Source organism: Eptatretus burgeri, chromosome 12, assembly GCF_056783735.1.
Source record: "Eptatretus burgeri isolate ZD-2024b chromosome 12, Ebu_testis_v1, whole genome shotgun sequence".
NCBI lineage: Eukaryota > Metazoa > Chordata > Myxini > Myxiniformes > Myxinidae > Eptatretus > Eptatretus burgeri.
The window spans coordinates 40,584,376-40,606,295 of NC_140972.1; the positions used below are offsets into that span (position 1 = coordinate 40,584,376).

Consider the following 21,920-nt stretch of genomic DNA (forward strand, 5'->3'; position numbering starts at 1 on the left):
AGGACCTGAAGACTCGGACTTTCGTCCTCCCGCACAGGTACCGGCAGCGCCACACCCCATGATCCAGTGAATCCATGACTCCCCAGGCCCGACCCAGACGTCTATTGACCTCCGGCTCACAACCTGCGGAGACATGAATATCACTGCCAAGGTAAGTGAATCTATCCACGACCTCAACATCCTCACCACAAACAGACACAGACAGGACAGCAGCATCCAAGATGTCACCGAAAGCCTGGATCTTTGTTTTGACCCAAGAAATCCGTAATCCCAACGGCTCCGACTCCTCATTCAGCACCTCGAGGGCCCCCAAGAGGATGTCTAAAGTCTCCGCAAAGATGACTGCATCATCTGCAAAATCAAGGTCCGAGATCTTGACATTGCCAAACGATGCACCGCAACTTGATCTCTCCGACATCCTCCCAAAAATCCAGTCCATACAAGTGCTGAAAAGTGTGGGGGCAAGTACACATCCCTGACGAACTCCAGTAACAACTGGAAATAAGTCAGAGGCGGTACCACCACACTTCACAGCACTCTCAGTACCAGAGTAGAGTTCAGACATCAGATCGATCAGTTTCGGTGGCACCCCACGAAGACCAAGAATCCTCCAGAGGACATCCCGATTCACTGAATCGAACGCTTTACAGAGATCAACATAGGCTGCAAGCAGCCCCTGCCGAAACTCTCGTCTGCGTTCAGTGAGGACACGAAGAGCAAGGATACGGTCAATCGTTGACCTCTTTGGTGTAAAGCCTGACTGCTCTGGACGCTGGTGCTCAAGCAGATGGTGGCGAACCCTATCAAGAATTATCCGAGCAAAGACCTTGCCCGGCACTGAGAGCAGCGTCACCCCTCGGTAGTTGTTGCAGTCTTGGCGATCACCCTTCCCTTTCCAGAGAGGGACAACAAGGCCCCTCTTCCAGTCAGTTGGGATGATGCCTGTGTTCCAGGCAGAGCACAAAACTGCATGCAACGACGCGAGTGCAGCATTTCCACCAGCCTTGAGAAGTTCAGCATGGATGCCACAGATCCCTGGAGCTTTGCCCCGTTTCAACTGGTTCACCGCAGCCCGTGTTTCCACAAGCGATGGTGGACCACAGTTGATTCGAGGGTCAGCAACAGGGATTGTAACACCCTTGACGTCCAACTCGACAGCTGGGGGATCAGCCTGGTACAACCGCTCAAAGTAACCGGCCCAGCGGGCCTTCACTTCAGACTCCTCTGTCAAGAGCCTACCACTCTCTGCTCGAACTGCAGTGCTCCGAGGGATGGGCTTGGATGAACGTAATGCGCGAATTCCCCTGTAAGCGGGACGAGAATCACCTGTCCACAGGTGATGCTCTACCCCTCACAGATTCCTCGCACATAGGCCTCCTTGTCCACCCTCAGTGCACGTACAGTTTTACGCCTCAGCTCCCTGAACAGCTCAGCTCTGCCATTCAGCCTGGCCCTGCGACTCTGGTCAATGGTATCCAGTGTCCCTTGAGAGACAAAATTCTTCTTTGCCCTGCGGTGAACTCCAAGGCATCCACCGGCAACATCAAGGGCAGTGGTCTTGAAGGCACTCCACAACTCTTCAGTATCCCCCGAAGCACCCAGACCCCCCAAGTGTCCACTCAGCCTGTTCGCAAACTCCTCAGCTACTCTCTCATCCCTGAGCTTGGCAACATCCAGCCTAGGATGGGATGGTACCATTCTCCAGGATTTAAGGTGCAGCTTTAGAGTTGCTACAACAAGCCTGTGGTCAGTATTGAGGAACTGAGCACTCCGGTAGACCCTGCAGTTCTGGATCATCCTCCAACGACCGTCAATGAGGACATGGTCAATCTCCTTTGCCACACCGCCAGCGTTGGAATACCAAGTCCAGCGATGAGCTTGCGGGCGCTGAAACCATGAACCAGCCACCCTAAGTCCATGACTTCTTGCAAAGTCAAGGAACTTAGTGCTATTCTGGTTCATAGTTCCTGACCCATGGGGACCAACACACACCTCATAACCATCCCTATCAGTTCCAGTCGATGCATTGAAATCCCCCAAGACTAGAAGTGTATCTCGTCTGGGGCACTGATCAACCACAGACTCGAGTGTGGCGTAGAATGCATCCTTCACGGTAAGATCACTCGCCTCAGTCGGAGCATAAATAGAGACCAGGGAAATGACACCTAAGGAGTGACGAATCCTTAATCTCATAATACGCTCGTTGACCGGTGTTACCTCAATTATCATTGGGGTCAGCTTATTGGACACAGCTACAGCAACTCCTTGGGTATGGTAACCATCAGAGCGACCAGACCAATAGTAGGTGTAACCACCCACCATTATCTCGCCGCAATCCGGTCTCCGAACCTCAGAGAGAGCTGCAATCCCGATGTCCAAACGCTTGAGCTCAGATGATAACAGAGACAGGTGATCATCCTCTCTTAGGGATAGGACATTCCAGGCACCCACCCGAAGGGACCGCCTCAGGTTAACCCAAGGAGACCGCCGTCTGGTGGACGACACCTCAGCACCAATCCGACACACTCTCCCGCAATCTGACCCAGGGATGTTACCCCGTGGTTTCCCTCCTATCAAAGATTGGGGGTCCCGAAGGCTTTGCCCCAATCCCATCATCCGGTGAGCTGCCCTGCGAAGGGAAGCTGCACAGGAGGTACTCCCACGGAGTGGGTTTTCAGATTTTTTTGCGTTTTTGCGTTTTGCGGAATGAAGTGTTTTACGGTGGCTGGAGTGCAAATCCTGCCACCAACCTCCTAATAAGAAGTAACCCAACTGCAGGAGGACGTCCGCAGACACAGTTGGGCACTAGATATGGATGGCCGTTGGCTCACAAGGAGCTCCTCCGCCCTTTGACAGGTTTTGTTTTTAATCCTGCTGGGTGTCCATATCCAAACACCCTCCTCACCAGAAAACCTGGTGGGGGAGACGGTTTAGTCGCCGACAACCCGATATATTATCATAAATCCAATTATAGCTAACATAAGAACATGATAAATTTGAGTGAGACCATCAGACATTGAGTGAAAAAATGTTCATCACCAAATCATATACATGGTATCATCCACCATTCATCATCCATCATATCAACTAATCATCTTCCAATGCCATAAATCATCAAACCTCACCATGATGTTAAACAACAATCAAATCTGATAATGATATGAAGCCGTCTCTGTATGTACAATCTTATAGTGCTGCGGCCATTCTCAGTATGGGCCTGAGCAATAGCAGTAACACCTCCCAGGGTAGAACAAAGCACAAGTATAAAAAAAAATTGGGGTTTATTGGGATGTGTGGAGTAGGAAATGGCCACTGTTCCTTTTCGAGCAAAAAGTATTGCATAATTTAATTCCCCATACCAGAAAACCAATATTGAGACACACAAATCATCATTCCATTTCTACCAAGTTGGTAGTTATAAAAAAATCTCCTGTATCAGGGGGTTTGTGGGCAGCCATCTAGTGTTTATGCTGTTGAGGAGTGTTCCAATCAGCAAGATTTTTGTTCCTTGAATCAGCAAGATCGATTCCTGCACCCAAAAACCTACTTTTAGACACCAAATTCATCCTTCTATGTCCATTAGCACAGAGGTTATAAGGCATTCTTTCCATCGGGTTATCAGTTAAATTACATTAAATGCCAAATGAAGTTACCAAAACGTCACTTGTAAATTGGACAGCATCCAGTTTCGTATTCCACACACCCTCAAGTACCCACATCAACAGATGAATCAAAATCGAGCCACATTACATGGCCAACCTCATTATTTAGGATCATTTTCACATTTAGAAAAAAATAAACTAATTATCTTGCATACACAGCACAAGGCAGGGTTAAGCAATTGGTTCACTCTGCCTATGTGTCAATCTCTGATCGAGGAGTGACTTCATTTCAATTTAATTTCATATTTTTTAGCACTGCAGAACATGAATCACAATATGCATTGCACGCAAGCCAGCAGTTTAGCAGTATTTTGGCTGTTTATATGGCAAATTGTATGGCGTCTTGTTAAGTAGTTCCTCGATCAGTGCCTACATGCACAGCTTGGTAAAGCAATTGCTTCAATCTGTCTGTCTCGCAATCAAACATAATTGAAAATCATTACAAACAGGAAACATACCGTTTTTGGGGATGTCATAAAGGACACAAACAACTGGCATTAAGAACGAATTCAACATGTAAAATGTGGTCATGTAAAACATGCTGAACCAATGGTGGTAAACTTTTGATTCGACATTTTAATTTTTTTTTTTTTTACAGCCTTTAAAACTTTTCTTTCATTTCAATTGAATTATATATTTGAACACTGTAGAACACAAATGCCTTGTTTTTACTTCCAAAAACCTTCAATTTAGCAGTACTTGGGCAAAGTTGTACGCCGTCTTAACCAATCAAATTTAAATAAAAAGTAAACACCAATTACTGCACCATAGTCCCAAGAAGGAAGCCAGAAATAACACATACACACACACACACACACACACACACACACACACACACACACACACACACACACACACACACACACACACACACACACACACACACACACACACACACACACAATGGACTGGTAAGTACTTACAAAAGCTATTTTATTGGAAGTTATAACCTTAACTTAAAAGCAATTGACTGATTTCCCAACTGCTCGGATCATCAGCTGGGCACCGTTTTTCATCGAGGTTTCTATTCCTTCAGCACAGAACCTCTCCATATGGCAGATCCACAACCCTGGTTCAGGATGGAGGAACCGTGAGATTCTTCCTCTTGTACCACTAAAGTCTCGCATCCTTTTTATCAAAACTACACGTGTAAGGTGTTTTATGACTCTCCAACATATTTTATGTTATAAATCCACCTTTTAAAAACAATCAAAAGGCCATCAACAAGCAGTCTGTTTGGAGTGAGTTTTTTTGGCAAGAAAAGGTTTGTTTTATTTTTAGGAATAAACATTCTGCAGCTGAGTTTTGGTGTCCAATCAACCTGAAAAATTATTGATTCCACTTCTTGTAATACATTTTTGTTTGTGATATTGTCCTTCTTTGAACCCCATGCATGAGATCTTCAAAATCATAAATTATGGAGAAGACAGCTGGAGTGAAATCCCATTTGATTCACAACACTCGACAATGGATCGTTTATTGGTGGCACTGCACCAGAATACAAGTTTTAGTTGCATCCGAATATGTTCATAATTGAAATTATGTCCCATAAAGGTGAGCAGCTTGATGGTGGAGCAGGTAAAGATCTGTTTAATTTCCCTTTGCTGGGTTGATTCGATTTCCTTGGGTGATCAAGTTCGAATTTTTTGCACTTGATTATTGGGGCCTATCCAGGCTTAGCCAGGAGATTCTAGGGCAGCAGTGTACTTTAATAGAGAGCATGCAGTGCCAATTCCAGTTGCCCTTCGGGCACTAAGACAACAACAGTGTGCATTGGGATCACATAGAGACTACACTCAGATAAGTAGGAAGATTATCACTCTGATAGTTATTAACTAGATAGGTCATTATTAACTAACAATCTCAGAGTGACAAGGAAATACTGCTGAAATTTGCATGGTTTCCAGAAACTTAAAACCCAAGTCATTTATATTGTTGCCTTCAGCTGAATTTGAAACCACAATCTCTGGTATGCCAGCCAATCTGTTTCCTGTCCTTAGTCCACCAACATACCTCCACCCCCCCTTCAAAAAAAAAACACAACACAAAAGCCTGATATGGATGACATTATCATGTGGGTTGCTTTGTGAGGAAACTTCCACAATAATGATGCTGTACAGGATAGCTTTCTTGGAAATGAACCATAAAGAACAGTGGCTGGTCCTGCGACTGCAACAGTACAATTGTTTCATTTTGCTCACGAGTTGAACATATAGCTAGCCTATAATAATTATATTTTGGCAGGATTATCAGACAATCTCATATCAGCGTGTTAGTTTACAATAATATTTATCTCCCCAACTTTAGAGTGAAAACACATAAAAGAAAGTTCCAATGGGATAGGATATAGCAGAAATAATTGTGTAATTAAGACATCTATATACTGTTTTACAAATGCAAAAATCGATTTTCTTTTAAAACAAAGCACCCTTCCCACATTCATGTCCTCCCCCCTCCCCTCTTGTTAGATATCATAGGTATTAAATATGTAATTATAATCGTTTTGAAGGCTGGAGCTTTCCCTGTACATGCAAGCAAATTGGCTGTTTTTTTTCCATGACACTGTTTAAGATATACATACATATATATATATATATATATATATATATATATATATATATATATATATATATATATATATATATACTGAAATGTAAACTGTTTTTGCAACTGCCTCTGAGGACGGAAGCGAGACAACTCCCAAAATGTCAGGCCCAATAAAATGTTTTTTCCTTTTAATGCTGAGTGTACTTTCTCTCTAATTTAATGCATGTATGCATGTGTATGTATGTATGTATTTATATTTATATATATATATATATATACATACATATATATATATATATATATATATATATATATATATATATATATATATATATATATATATATATATATATATATATATATATATATATATATATACATATATCCTGGTGTTGGCGCAGTGGTTAGGGCAGCGGCTTGGGATCCAAAAGGTCCTGAGTTCAAGCCCCGTTGGGCCACTGAATTAATACACCAGGGGGTTGACTCAGCCTGTCATCCTTCCGAGGTCGGCGAAATGAGTACCAGTATACTGGGCTGGTGTATACCCCAGTTAAAATAGGTGTACCATATCCCTGTGTCGTAAGAGGTGACCAGGGTTGCGTCAGGAAGGGCATCCGGCGTAAAACATGTGCCAAATCACTATGCGGATCATACGGATGATCCACTGTGGCGACCCCTAACGGGAGCAGCTGGAAGAAGAAGAAGAAGAAGAAGAAATATATATATATATATATATATATATATATATATATATATATATATATATATATATATATATATATATATATATATATGTATTGTTACGGATTTCAGAATCCGGTCTGATAAATGCATCCACACATCCAGGTCCTCAGACAGTTATTTCCTTAAATGCATGTTCAGATTAGCCCCATCCCCATGTCTAATGTGTTCTTAAATGTGATGTGTTGAGAATGGAATAGGATAGATCACCTCTCTTATGGGAAGCTTTTTTCTTTACGACAGACACGTTCGCACACATTTCTTTCACGAGCTCTGAAGCCCGCCCTCATTTTTCCTCAGCAAAATTTATTTTACGAGCTCTGAAGCCTGCCCTCATTTTTCCTCAGCAGCATTCTTTCGCGAGCTCTGACACCTGCCTTTCTTGATAGTGCACGGGTCATCATGGTAACCGTGCCCCAGTCGGGTGGGGGTGAGCTTGGGGCGGACAGCACCCCGCGGAGAGGGCCCACTCTCGTTTTTCCTCAGCAACATTCCTTTGCGAGCTCCGACGCCTGCCTTTTTTAGAGCGCACGGTTCGTCATGGTAACTCTTCCCTAGTGGGGTGGGGTGAGCTCGGGGTGGACGGCACCCCGTAGAGACAACCCGAAGATATAAAAAGACGTTCTGTGAGGAGAGGAAAAGGCGAAAGAGGGACGTTCTGAAGCGAAAGAGACGTTCTGTGAGGAGATACATTTTGAGAGTGGGAAAAAAGCGAAAGCAATATGTTCTGAAGAAGAAAGAGATATGTTCTGAGATAATAAAAAAGCCCGAACGAAAGAGGTACGACAGAGAAGCGAGCAAGAAGCGGGTGTAGGTGCGCAAAAGAGGAGAAGGAAGCGCACGTGTGGGTGTCTGGCCAGCGCCAACAGCAAGTCGGTTCGTCCTGCCCAGAGCTTCGGCAAGTGAGAGTGTGGACTGGCGTTCAAGGCTGCTCCGTGAGAGGCTGTACGACAAAGCTGGGTGCTGGCGACGGACGTGACACGCACGCATGCATTTCAGATATATATATATATATATATATATATATATATATATATATATATATATATATATATATATATATATATATATATATATATATATATATATATATATATATATATATATATTGTTACGAATTCGCGCCCACCGGCGTGCGAACTGCCGCTTTCCACAAATAGTAGCAGCTCGTCCAATGGACGGACAATTCAGTCGTGACCTTCCGGAGCAACGCTGGAACCTTGTCACGGGTGGGTCTTCAACCCCACCACGGCCTAGCCAATTTTCTACCCGCGCAGGATAGGGTCAATTGCCGAATCTCGATATACCTAAGTACCCGTGCGGATAGCTAACCGGGAGACAGTACCTCGGCGCAGGTCAGCTTGGGACACAAACCGCTTAAGCGGTCCGTTCCGTTCTGCAGTGATAACCGAGCAGGTATTATCGCCCGACCTCGCCGGATCTGATTTTATTTACCGGGTATTTAAACCCCACTAATTATTCCGCGATGCAAGATGGCATTTCAATGTGGGGAAAGGAGGACGTGACGAACGGGGTACATTTAAACAACGCACATTTATTTTACACATGCACGTATGTACAGCCAACACATATACAGGCAAACAAAAGCAGGCAAACAAAAGCAAGGGAAGCACTATGACCGAAAATGGTTATTATTAATATAGTCACTTAACAGTTTTTACTTGTCAGGACACGGCGCCACAACATTCACTCAAAAGGAAGGAAAGGGCCACTCTCATAGACGAGAGTGGCAGACAGGGTCCGTGGACCTTTATAGTGCGTGAGCTTTGATTGACCGAATGGGCTCGCAAGAGCGATGCGGCTTACCCGCACCCTCGTGGTGCTAAGATGGGCAGGTCGCGACGTCTGCTCCCCACGGCCACCAGGACAGCCGCGCCTGATTGCGGCCTTGCGACGATGGGCAGGTCGCGACGTCTGTTCCCCATGGCCGCTAGGACAGCTGTGCCTGATTGTGGCCTTGCGACGATGGGCAGGTCGTGACGTCTGTTTCCCACGGCCGCAAGGACAGCCGTGCCTGATTGCGGCCTTGCCAAGGCGAGGTGATCCGGGCCCCGGCCAGCAACGCGGTTTGAGAGGAACGAACGGGTCTTTTAGTGCTACTGTATGTCAGAGTTGATGCTCTATAAGAGTTGATGCTCGATAAGAGTTGATGCTCTTACAAACCCGTCTGCTCCTCAGCGATGCGTGAACTGTGCCGAGGTCCGATCACCTCGGACTGCCTTGGCGCTGGCAATCTCTCCCCGGCTGTGGTCTCCACACAGCACCTTGGCTTTCCCCGACTGACTTTCTCCAGACTTCGGGCTCCACTCGGCTCTCCGACCCCTCCAGACTGACGCGAAGCTCCGTTCTGCTCGCCCTTATATAGGGCCGGGGAGACGAGATTTGGCCTTTGCTCTCTGACCCTTGACCCTGCGCGAAAAGCGGACGTTGTAGGAATCATCGAGCCTTTGACCTCCGACCCTTCCCGGAGAGTGAGCCGACGTGGTTGAAATCACCAACGCTCTCTGACCTTCGACCCCTCCCAGAGAGCAAGCCGACGTGTTTGAAATCACCAATGCTCTCTGACCTTCGACCCCTCTCGGAGAGCGAGCCGACATGATTGAAATCACCAACACTGCACGGCGAGAGAACCCTTGCCTCTGCCTGGAGCGATGCCGTTTGATCGGATCCCGCCGCTGCTGGCGCAAAGATGGCGTCGTTTCGGGAATGAAGGTGAGGCGATGTTTGTGGTGTGGAGTTGTTGACGGTTGTGGAGGTAAAGGGGCAAAGGTGGTGGTAATTTGGTTGTGGTCGTTTGGGAACAATGTTAGTGGTGGCGATTTGGTTGTGGTGGGCGGTAGAGGCGATTGTGGTTGTGGTGATGGTGGCGTGGTTGGCGTTGTGGTTAAGGGGAGCGATGTTGTTTGTGGTGATTTGGTTGTTGAGGTATGGTTGGTCCAAAATAACGATAAAAAAGAAAAACCTACCTCAAAGGATCACAGCCCTGTGACACGAATAAATCCCCTTAAACAACGGTGGGGAAATCTAACTGAACGCAGACTTATCGATCTAACTGAACTACGGACCTTGATGGTGTTTTGCGAATTTCCACAGCCGTAACAATGTATATATATATATATATATATATATATATATATATATATATATATATATATATATATATATATATATATATATATATGTATATATATGTTGCTGGATATATAAAGTGTTTTGTTTTATATTGTTATACAGGTGTCATGCTCACCAATTAATTTTTTTTTTGTACTGATTGTTGAAATAAAAGGCTTAAGTTTATTGCTCAAGTATTAATGAAGCAAATCTCGATCCAGTCTATCGTTCTGCTATTATTAAAGGAATTGTTTATCTTGAAGAAGCAGCTTGAGCCTGCAAATGTCTGGACAAGGAGCACAGTATACGTTTGCAAAAACACCGGATTTCCACTTTGGTTCCTGATTTCCACTTCGGATATTAACAGGAATCGTTTTTTGAAATAAGGACTAAAGACAAGTATTTTTGTTTGTTTGTTACGCTTCCGTTTTTAAACCTCTGGCCCAATTTCCCCTACATTTATTGCACTGTTTTATTTTTACACTCGAAAGGTCAATGTCACAATAAAAACTCTCAATTCTTTGTCATACTGATGTGAAAACATTAAATAATGGCATTTTAGTCGACACACCATCATATGTGAGGTGTCCCACTCAGCAGGGAAGGGGAGGAGGTGTCTTGTGCCTCTGCACTTCGGTTTGAAGGCGATTCTTTGTCGGAATTGAACCACTAGCATTTATATATTTATATTCCATATGCAGAATGGAAAGTAATATACAGAGTTCATAGTCTCTGCGGGATTATTTTGAGTGTAAGGAATGATCGCATGCTTTCTTGTGTGACATCAAAAAGGAAATGAGGAAATTTGGCCCATCATTGCCATGTTGCACTATGTATTTAATTTTTGCTGCAGTTGTAAACATCAATCTTCTTGATGTTTTTACTAAAGTCTAAATAACGCCAATCCTGATCGGGTCATCCAACTCATAAGCATTGGCGACTGCATTTGTAATGGACCCCCTCAGACCCCCCCTTGACCTTGATTTGTTTTAATCGCCATGAACAAACTTTGGTACATCATTGGTGATGAAGATTCTGGTCAAGTTTCAACAAAATCAAACACCTATTTTGGGGAGCTCAACCCCCCCACCCTCCCCCATAGACCCATTTAATTAGTGCAGATTTTGATGTCGTCGATAAACTTTGGTACATTAGGGTTGATGAAGATTGTGGTCAGGTTTCATCGAAATTGTGTGTGTAGTTTCAGAAAAGAGAGCAAATACATATTTTGGGGGGGTCAAAAAAACCCCACCCCCGGTAGACCTCCTAAATGAGAACATATTTTAATGCGGTCAATCCATCTTCGTTCGTCAACAGACATGAAGCTTGTGCCCAAGTTTCATCAAAATCGTGTGTTTGGTTCAATGATAATGACCGAAGTGTTTATGGACTCACTCACTCACTCACGGATACTGCTCGATCACATAAACTCACCAGACTAAAGTCCGGTTGAGCAAATAATAATAACTACCTTACTGTAGAGTGAAGATGATGGCACGCCATCGCAAACCCCCATGCTTCGCACGAAAAGCAAAGTTGAATAAGAAAAAGAGCAATCAGAGATTGCAGACCCTCGCCAGGACTCGTTTTGTGTGGTGTTTGTGTAGTTTTGTGTGGTGTATTTTGTGTGGTGTTTGTGTACTGGTGTGTTATGTAATTAATAAGAGACGTAACTAGAACTGCCACTTTATAACTGCTGCCAGTGATGATTGGGTACAAAGACGTCCCACTTTGATGCAACCCTGCTTTGATCGGACACCTGAACCTGACTTGTGACATTTATTATTACCCTCGCCGAAGGAGATGATATTGCGTTTGGGTCCGTTTGTTTGTTTGTTTGTTTGTGTCCGTCTGTTTATTTGTTTGTTTGTCTGCACAGAACTTTCGTGTTTTGCTCTGCAACTGCTTGTCGAATTGAGATGAAATTTTCACCATTGGTGCGACTACTCATGCAGAATGTTATAATGACAATTACCACATCATAGGTCACGTGGTGTGGCAACCAAGTTCGAAAAACAGAAAAACGAGAGATTCCGATGAGAATCATTCTACAGAGTAACCATGAAAAATATGCTTTTGCCTCATAACGTCACCAAATGACGTCATAATGTCTCAAGCTTGACATATCTAGAAAGCACTCATCGAGGTGTTCAATTTGAGGTATTACATGATATGGTTCCTAAAACTTGAAAATTTGACCTTGGGGTCAAATATGTTTGACCTCAGGCGCTAACCATGAAGGTCAAGGCCAATCGCCACCAAAAATTAATCAGCTGAGTGCCCGACCATGAACTATATTCCCATGAAGTTTGAAGACGATCCGATCAAAATTACTCAAAAAATAAGGGTTTCGTCGACTCCCCTGATTTGCGACAAAGTGAACTTGACCTTTGACCTTGACCTTCAAAATTTTGTGCACTGAAAAGGACCTCTATAGGCCTCTGATATACGAAGTTACAAAAATTTCCGATGATAACTGTGCTCTGCAGAATTTTTTATACGCGATTACAGACAAACAACAAAAAAAAAACTAAAAAAAAAAAAACATACAAGCTGACTAACATATCTTGCAAAACTTCGTTTTGGCAAGATAAAAATTGGACCTCCGTATCTCTGAAACAGCACCAAGAAAAAACTTGAAACTTGGCAAACGGCAAATACTCCTCATGGGGAAGAAGTGTGACTTTTTTATGACGTCATAGGTGCCTTCGTTATGACGTCAGAATTGCATATGTAGAACGCTACATCTGGTCAGTGTGAACATTTTTGAGGGTCATCTCGGGATAACATGGTCCACAGAAAAAAAAAAAAAACAACTGATGACATCATCTGCCACGTGATTTGGCAACCATATTGTTAAAAAAAAATCTTCAAAATCTTCTCAAGTGGTTGAACAGATCGAGGTGAAACTTTACATGCATGACTACCTATCCATGAGGAACAAAAGTTTCACACATATGATGTCATAGGTCACATGGTTTGGCAGCCATATTGGATTTACCCTAAAACCTATAAAAAATTTCTTCTCCAGAATGTCTGGACAGATCGAGGGGAAACTTCACACAAATTTCTACAAGCATTGGATGTACAAGTCTATTGAGGAATAATTGAGAGGTCACATGGTTTGGCAACCATATTTGATTGAAGGAAAATATTAAATAATGTTTTCTCTGGAACCGCTTAATCAATTGATATGAAACTTCAAAATTATGATCAAGGAGTGATGTGGAATACTTGTTTTAAATTTCAACTTGATCAGACACATGGTCTGGTAATCAGAATTATTTGATTTTTGTGATCTGGGTTCTGTTCTTTTTTTTTAAACAATAAGGCTCACTTGGCTGTGCCCGGATGGATTTAAGGGTAAAATAGTAGCAGATGAAATGTGAATCCTCTCGAAGTCCTCCTGATGACTTCATCTTTTCTTTTTGCTCATTTGGGTTCCCTCTGATGACTTCAATGTAGCACTGTACCTATTTGGTCTTCCATTTGATGTGAATTAAATTTATTTCAAGTTCATTTTAAATTCAATTGAATAATAATGAAAAATGCCCTTGGTCAGGGTCAGGTGTCCAATCAAAGCAGGGTTGCATCAAAGTGGGACGTCTTCATACCCAGTCATCACTGCCACCAGTTATAAAGTGGCAGTTCCAATTATGTCTTATTAATTATGTAACACAACAGAACACTAACACCACACAAAACAAGTTCTTGTGAGGGTCTGCAATCTCCAATTGTTCTTTCTAGTTATTTAATTTATTTCAGAATGCTATTAAAATGAATTCACTTCAAATCAAATGGAAGACCAAATAGGTACAGTGCTGCATTGGAGTCATCAGAAAGAACCCAAATGAGCAAAAAGAAAAGATGAAGTCATCAGGAGGAACATGGATAAGATTTGCATTTCACATGCTACTCCTCGAACCTCAAGCCCATCCAGGCACATGCAAGTGAGCCTTATTCTAAAAAAAAAAAAATAATTAATTAATAAATAAATAATTCTGGCTGCCAGATCATGCATCTAATCAGGTTGAAATTTTAAACCTGTATTTCCCATCACTACTAGATCATAATTATGAAGTTTCTCTTCAATCAATGAAGTGTTTCATGAGAAATATTTTTTTTAAAATATTTTTTCTCAGTCCAATACAGCTGCCAGACCATGTGACCTATCAATTATTTGTGAACATCCTGGTATCACCGAGGCTTGGGGAATATGTGTGTGACGTTCCCCCTCGATCTGTCCAGCCTTTCTGGAGAAGGGGATTTTTAAAAGTTCAGGATAAATCCAATATGGCTGCCAAACCATGTGACCTATGACATCATCGTTGGGAACATTTGTTCCTCATGGATAGGCGGTCATACTTGTAAAGTTTCACTTCGATCTGTTCAGCCGTTTCAGAGAAGATTTTTGAAAGTTTTTTTTTTATTATTTAAACAATACGGCTGCCGAACCACATGGCCGATGACATCATTGATTTTTATTCTGTGGACCAATTTATCCCTTGATGACCCACAATTTTTTTATACTGATTGGATGTAGCATTCTGTGAATGCAATTATGATATCATAATGAAGTCAGTGATGACATCATACACAAATCGCACTTATTCCGCATGAGTAGTACTTGCTATGTGCCAAGTTTCAATTTTTTCCTTGGTGCGGTTTCGAAGATACATAGATCCAAAGTTTTTCCTTTTTTCCAACATGGCTGCCATAGCACGTGACCTTTGACATCATAATTATCAATAAAGCATTCTACATGAGTCGTCGCTCCTTTGGTGAATATTTCGTATCAATCCGACAAGAGGTTGCAGAGAAAAATACAAGATCTGTGTGGACAAACAGCCAGACAAACATACCCAAATGCAATACCCTCTCCTCCAATGAAAAAAGATGGCAATAAGTTCCACTAGGAATGACCCAATATCAAACTTAGAGTTAAAGTTTTCCTGTTTTGACCTCTGTGACCCTAAGTCCTCATGCAGCACCTGGGGCATATTAACGGGGGTAAAATACAAAAAAATCAATACATATTTCATGCATGTCCCAATGTTGATTCCATACACGAAGTTTCATTTTAAAATGTGCCCCTAATTGCATTTTTCAGCATTTGACCTTTAACCCCACCCCAGAGGGCAGGGCCAAAAATGACACTGCTCTTGCACCTTCTTCACTTCTTGCCATGTGGTGATCATAACCACCAAGTTTGGTGAATTTCTGCCCAATCGTTTAGGAGGAGATAGCATGATGGATGGACAGACGAACAGATGAACAGATAGATGCATGGACAGAGGGGTAGCCAGACAGAGCCGATTACAATACCCCCCCCACCCCCGTTTTTTTTCTTCAAAAACCGTGGGGATAATAACTGTATTTATATACCGCCTTTTGCATATGGATCCAAGGTACTGACACCAATAACTCCACCATTATCCATATTGATTGCTTGCTATCCTTTCCAAGTGGCTTCCAAAGCGGTTGCTACGGAATGGCTGGCTTGGCAAGCGATGGCGAGCAGCTTGCTAATGGAACACACCCCTTTTTCGATACAACTTAATGAATTCAAGTTAGGTGGTGAAATATCCATCCTTTCCCCTCCGTATAGACCTTGCTTACATGTTCAGAGTCCTGAACATCTTCACCAGAGGGCTCTCAGGCTGGCGGTATGGTGAGTAATTTCAATTGAAACTAGAGGGGGAGCACTCGGTAAAGTGCAAAACCTCCGCCGCCAATACTGCAAGGTCACTCAAGTGAACCTGATATCCTATTCATTCAATTTGACGTCAACAGTGCTCACAGAGTTATAGTTTGCAACTTTCCCTTTTAACTTTTACATACTCAATTCATTCGTCATAACCGGGCGTAGTGGCGTGCGCCTGTAATCTGGCTACTCGGAGGCTTGGGTTGGAGGATCGCTTGAGGACTGGGGCTCTGCACTGGGCAGGGTGTAGAGCAGCCCGGAATCATGGCGAAACCCAAATCCTGATCCCTGTGTCGTAAGAGGCGAGCAGGGTTGCGTCAGGAAGGGCATCCGGCATAAAACCTGTGCCAAATCAGTATGCGGATCATAACGGATGATCCGCTGTGGCGACCCCTAATGGGAGCAGCCGAAAGATGAACAACAAGATACTCAATTCATTCGTCATAACTAGATTCCTTGAGACAGAAATTGATTTTACGTGGGTATATCCACCTGAAGTTCCGAAATCAGCCGCAATTATAATGTTGGCACTTTTTTGTTGGAAATCACATATAACATGTAGAAATGCAAAAAAAAAAATCGAAATTTTGTTGAAAAAAAAGTTGCAAATTTTTTTTTCTCTAACAATTTTTTTTTGGGGGAGGAGGGGGGGTGGAAATCACTTAAAACATGTAGAAAATGCAAAAAGAAAAAATTCAATTTTTTTCAAAATGGCCGCCATAGCGGCCATATTGGATTTTGGACCAAGTCCAAAATCTAATGGCATGATCCTTGGACCATACCTAATCCCCCCATAAAGTTTCGTCGAAATCCGTTGAGGAGTTTTTCCGTAATACTGTTCACAAACAAACAAACAAACAAACAAAAGGGGTGAAAACAGTAACCTCCGATCTTCGATGGCGGAGGTTAATAATGTTGTTTACTTAATAAAAGAAGTGGGAGGAATGTGTGGGCCTTCTCATTCGGGGGTTCGGGTTACAACTCTTTCCTATTGGGGACATCTTACCCCGACCTTATTTGACCAAGTATTTTACATAGTTAAAATATTTTGTGAGATAATGCATGTTTTGAATGCTTTGAGTGTCGGGATGTGATGTGAGTACATAACCTCCACCCACCCATGTCCTCCTTCCTTCCCCCACCACTTCATCCTTCTTCACACACACACAATCAGTAAATGCTTGCAAACGAAATCCCCACCCACATTCTAAAATCGGTGATCTCTGTCTTTTCCCACATCCTTTCTGGTCTTGCATCCACTGCTCCTTCTGTGCAATGTCATCACCCCCCTCCCCCCCCCAACAGATCACCAAAAATCATTATATTTGCAACCCCCCACCCCCCCAAACGCTCCCGAACCCACCTCTTTCCAAATTCCAGTTTCTACAGCCTGAGAGTTTGCTCCTGTATCCATCATGTCCACCCCATGCGTCCTTCCCTCCCTCTCTTTCCTCCCCACATCCCTTGTGTGTCCAAGTCTCCCTCTGTTTTGTCCCTCAACCTGGACCCATCCTTAATTCATACCCAACTCATTCAGGAATCTTACATTTTCAGGAGATAGTAAACTAAAGATACCATAAAAGCTGTAAGTTGCACCGATTGAGATTGACAGCTATGCTTAGAGTGCAGATCTGGAGCACATTATGTCGTGTGTTTTATATATATGTGGCACACATACGCACACGATAGGCCAACCATGTGGTTTCCTGTGTTGGGTTTGTGTTTCCTCACCTCATTTTCCTATCTCGAGTATATGAATACATATATACATATATACATATATAAATGTATAAATGCATAAAGATTAGAACTACGCAGGTTTTAACGACTGAAAAATTCAGCTTACTTGTCGCTCGCGTTATTTCATCAAGGTGGCTCATGTGCATCTTTCAACCCAAAGATTGCACATTCTCAAGACTTGGCAATTGGATTTACAGATCAGCATCTGGGTTTCGATCGGACGTTCTTCTACACTTTGGATAATTGATTTGTGACTCGTATGGAAAACATTCGATGGACAGATAAAGAGTACAGCTTGCAGGAGTTTGAGGAACAGTTTGCTGGCAAATTGCCCATCATTATAAAAGTGACTGATGGATACATGGGACAACAGGAGCTGGACACGATAAGTGCAGAAACGGTATGGCTTAATATGATACAGTACTCTAAAAGGTTTTATAATCCAAACTGTAATTTCATTCATCGAATGCATTGATATGCCTAATTTTACCTTTTGTTGTTTTCTCGTTAGTGTGTGTGGATTCAGTGCAAGATACAGCAGTGGAGGTTACTCGCTGAAGACAGCACGGGAATGACGTTGTCCATTCCCCTCAATATTCAAAAACCAAAGTTTTACTCACTTTCTCAACATGGCTGCAAGGAAGGTGGATATGATGGTTGTTGATGTTGTTGTTGTTCATCTCGGCCATGTTTTAGGCTCTGTCATGCGCCAATCATCTTCGTAATGAGTGATGGGGTGTCAAAGACCAAACTTGGGAGAGAATTTGAAGAGGTGTTTAGGACAGGGAATTGGCCAGGCTGCCAATGACAATCACCTACTATTGTTAAAAAGACTGTGAGATCTTCAAGGTCCACCAGCGATCACATCCTTGACTGAATGCTCAATCTAATGGACGCACACTCATTGATGCAGCATATTGCCTGTGAAGTACCAATAATCCAATTATTAGTCAAGTACCTGGACATTGAACCAACATTAAACAGCTCAAAGGTAAGAGCATTACCTATGTACTATTCTACCCGTCAGACTGCAAGAAAGGTATTTACGATTATATTGGACGAGGACAAAGGAAGCGAGGTCAAGTGAAGCAAGGTCGAGGCCATTTATTCCTGAGACGTGAAACACCCTGAAGCCCATGTCTACAGAAAACAGACTTTTTGGAATGCAGATCGTATTTTCCATCCAATTGTCATGTGCAATAATTTTTTTTTTAATTATCCATCGGTAGGCACTCCCATGTTGAAAGTTTTGTGTGAATCTCACAAGTGGTTGTGGATAAAACGAATTTAAAAGCGAATAAAAGTGAAAAAGTGAGAGGAAGAAAAAAAGTGAGGGCCTCGGTCAACGTTCCACAACATGGTCAAGGATGGTTGTGGACGCCTAATACGAGTTAATATTTCACGATAATTCATGTCGTTTAAAGCAGAATTATAATATTTTATTTTGAGGTGGTTTAAAACAAAATGTGTTTATTTCTTGAAACCATACACATTTATTTAACTCGAACCACTCATTCCCTATGAGAGTGGTGAGGGGGGTTCATGTTATTATCCAAATTATTAGGAACAGTATCCGTTCCCAGTGACGGAAAAGCAAGTAAAAGTAGCTGTCCCTGGTGAAGGGAAAACTTTAAGTTAATCAAAAATTTAAATATGATTTCATGGACTTTAAAAAGATAAATTGTGTTGCACTCTTGGTTTTGCTCAGAAACAAATCTCTGAGCTACTTATACCGCCCACCACAAAATGGTGGTGCAACATAGGGTGGCGGAGGTTGGATTTGTTTTCAAAGAGGGTAAAATATCCTGGTTGTGAAATAAAATTTGGCATTAACATTACTCATGCCTGTTCCCCGTCATTTCAAAAGTGAATGTTGACCTTTACAAATGCAGCGCAAGAAGCGGCTTCCGTAAACACGAGACAGACAAATACACAGGCAGACGCCATGGTTCACAATATGTAATAGATGACCTCCCTTCCAAGGAACTTCAACACAGAAGAGACTATATGACACATCAAGCCTGTACAATGGTTGCCAACCTATGACATATTTTTGTGGATACAGTCAAGGCTTGTGGAAGAGCGAGAACATGAAACAGATCAGAATGCAACAGGACAAAATGAACAGTGAGAAAGGGAGGGAATACCAGCAGTGGAGTTGAAGGACAAAATAAAGGGAGAATTGGACAAACAACGGGGCAGGGAGGAATGGGGTGGGCAGCATGGATACACAAGGAAACTTCTCCCCCCCCACCCATCCCTCAATCCTCCCCCTCTCTTTTTCCCTCCCCACTTTACCCTCCTCTCTCCCGTCTACTTCCCTCCCCCTCCCCTTTCTCCAGCCCCATACGTCCGTGCTCTTTCCATTATAAACGGCTTTAATTTCCTTTTGTTTTTGTTTTTCCTCTTTCGCTGTTCAGTTGTTACCTTGATTTGATACTTTATGTACCACTAGCAGAGTACACACTCGATGGGCAATCTCATTCCAAGCATGATACACATTCTTCTGATGCATATCTTTATTTGGGCAGTGTACGATGTATAGGATGTATGTTTGGAGTGTATATATGGAGGGTGTATATTCGGTGAAGTGAGCTAAGACGGTAACGTTTTTTTCTACAAACTATTTTTTCACCCTTGAGAGTGATGTGAAATGAGCAGTAAAATTACCTTTAAGTCAATGTATAGGCTGTGTTTGTACTATTTTCGGTTTTTGAATGGTAAGCACATTTCAGAGGCTATGAGACTCCTTCGCCGATCTTATCAATCATGGTAACATCTGAATTAACAGTTATTTTTCACATTTGATACCATATTTGATGTTCACCATGTCACTAATAATTATAGAGGTATTCGGGTTGAAATACAAAAAAATGGGTGTTTTTACAAAGCGTATATATGACTCTACCCTCGGGGAGATGGTAACAGGTGGCAGCCGCTCGTGTGTCTATAACTTATGAATTGAGAGAAAATGATTGTTTAAAACCCCTATTTAGGTGCATTATAGTGAAAAATGCAATACTATAAAGTTTTGTGGAGATTCACCTTGGGATCTCAGAGGAGTAGGGTCACAAACAGACATTTTGCATTATACATGTAGACATATATATATATATATATATATATATATATATATATATATATATATATATATATATATATATACATATATATATATACATATACATATACATATATATATATATATATATATATATATATATATATATATATATATATATATATATATATATATATATACATATACATATATACATATACATATACATATATATATATATATATATACATATACATATATATATATACACATATACATATATACATATACATATATATATATATATATATATATATATATATGTATATACATACATATATACATATATATATATATATATATATATATATATATATATATATATATATATATATATATATATATATATATATATATATATATATGTATATATATATATATATATATATATATGTATATATATATATATGTATATATATATGTATATATATATATATATATATATATATGTATATATATATGTATATATATATATATATATATATATATATATATATATATATATATATATATTTATATATATACATATACATATACATATATATATATATATATATATATATACATATATATATATATATATATATATATATACATATACATATATATATATATATATATATATATATATATATATATATATATATATATATATATATATATATATATCTTCTTCTTTTGGCTCGCTCCCGTTAGGGGTCGCCACAGTGGATCAACCATCTCCATTTCGCTCTATCCTCCACATCTTCCATTGACACTCCAACCACCTGCATGTCTGCCCTCACCGTATCCATGAACCTCTTCTTTGGCCTTCCTCTTCTCCTCCTGCCTGGCGGCTCCATCTTCAACATCCTTCTCCCGATATACTCCGCTTCCCTCCTGAGCACATGTCCAAACCATCTCAATCTCGCCTCTCTCACTTTGTCTCCAAACCGTCCTACCTGCGCTGTCCCTCTAATATACTCATTCCTTATCCTGTCCATCCTCGTCACTCCCAACGAGAATCGCAGCATCTTTAACTCTGCCACCTCCAGCTCCACTTCCTGTCTTTTTGTTCGTGCCACTGCCTCCAAACCATACAACATAGCTGGTCTCACTACCGTCTTATATACTTTCCCCTTCACTCTTGCAGCTACCCTTCTGTCACAAATCACTCCTGCAACTCTCCTCCACCCACTCCATCCTGCCTGCACTCTCTTTTTCACTTCTCTTCCACACTCTCCGTTACTTTGGACAGTTGATCCCAAGTATTTAAACCCATCCACCTTCCCCA

General features: G+C 41.6%; 1 protein-coding gene across 2 annotated transcripts in view; it reads left to right on the forward strand.

Moving 5' to 3' along the window:
• Positions 1–17,594: 17,594 nt before the first annotated feature.
• Positions 17,595–21,920, forward strand: part of LOC147015476 (uncharacterized) — a 28,869-nt gene continuing 24,543 nt past the window's right edge. For both annotated transcript variants that reach the window (XM_085850270.1, XM_085850271.1), the window contains exons 1-2: positions 17,595–17,926; positions 18,038–18,170. In XM_085850270.1, coding sequence (XP_085706396.1) covers positions 17,786–17,926; positions 18,038–18,170 — 274 coding nt within the window. In that variant the 5' untranslated portion in view covers positions 17,595–17,785. The remainder of the gene's footprint in view (positions 17,927–18,037; positions 18,171–21,920) is intronic.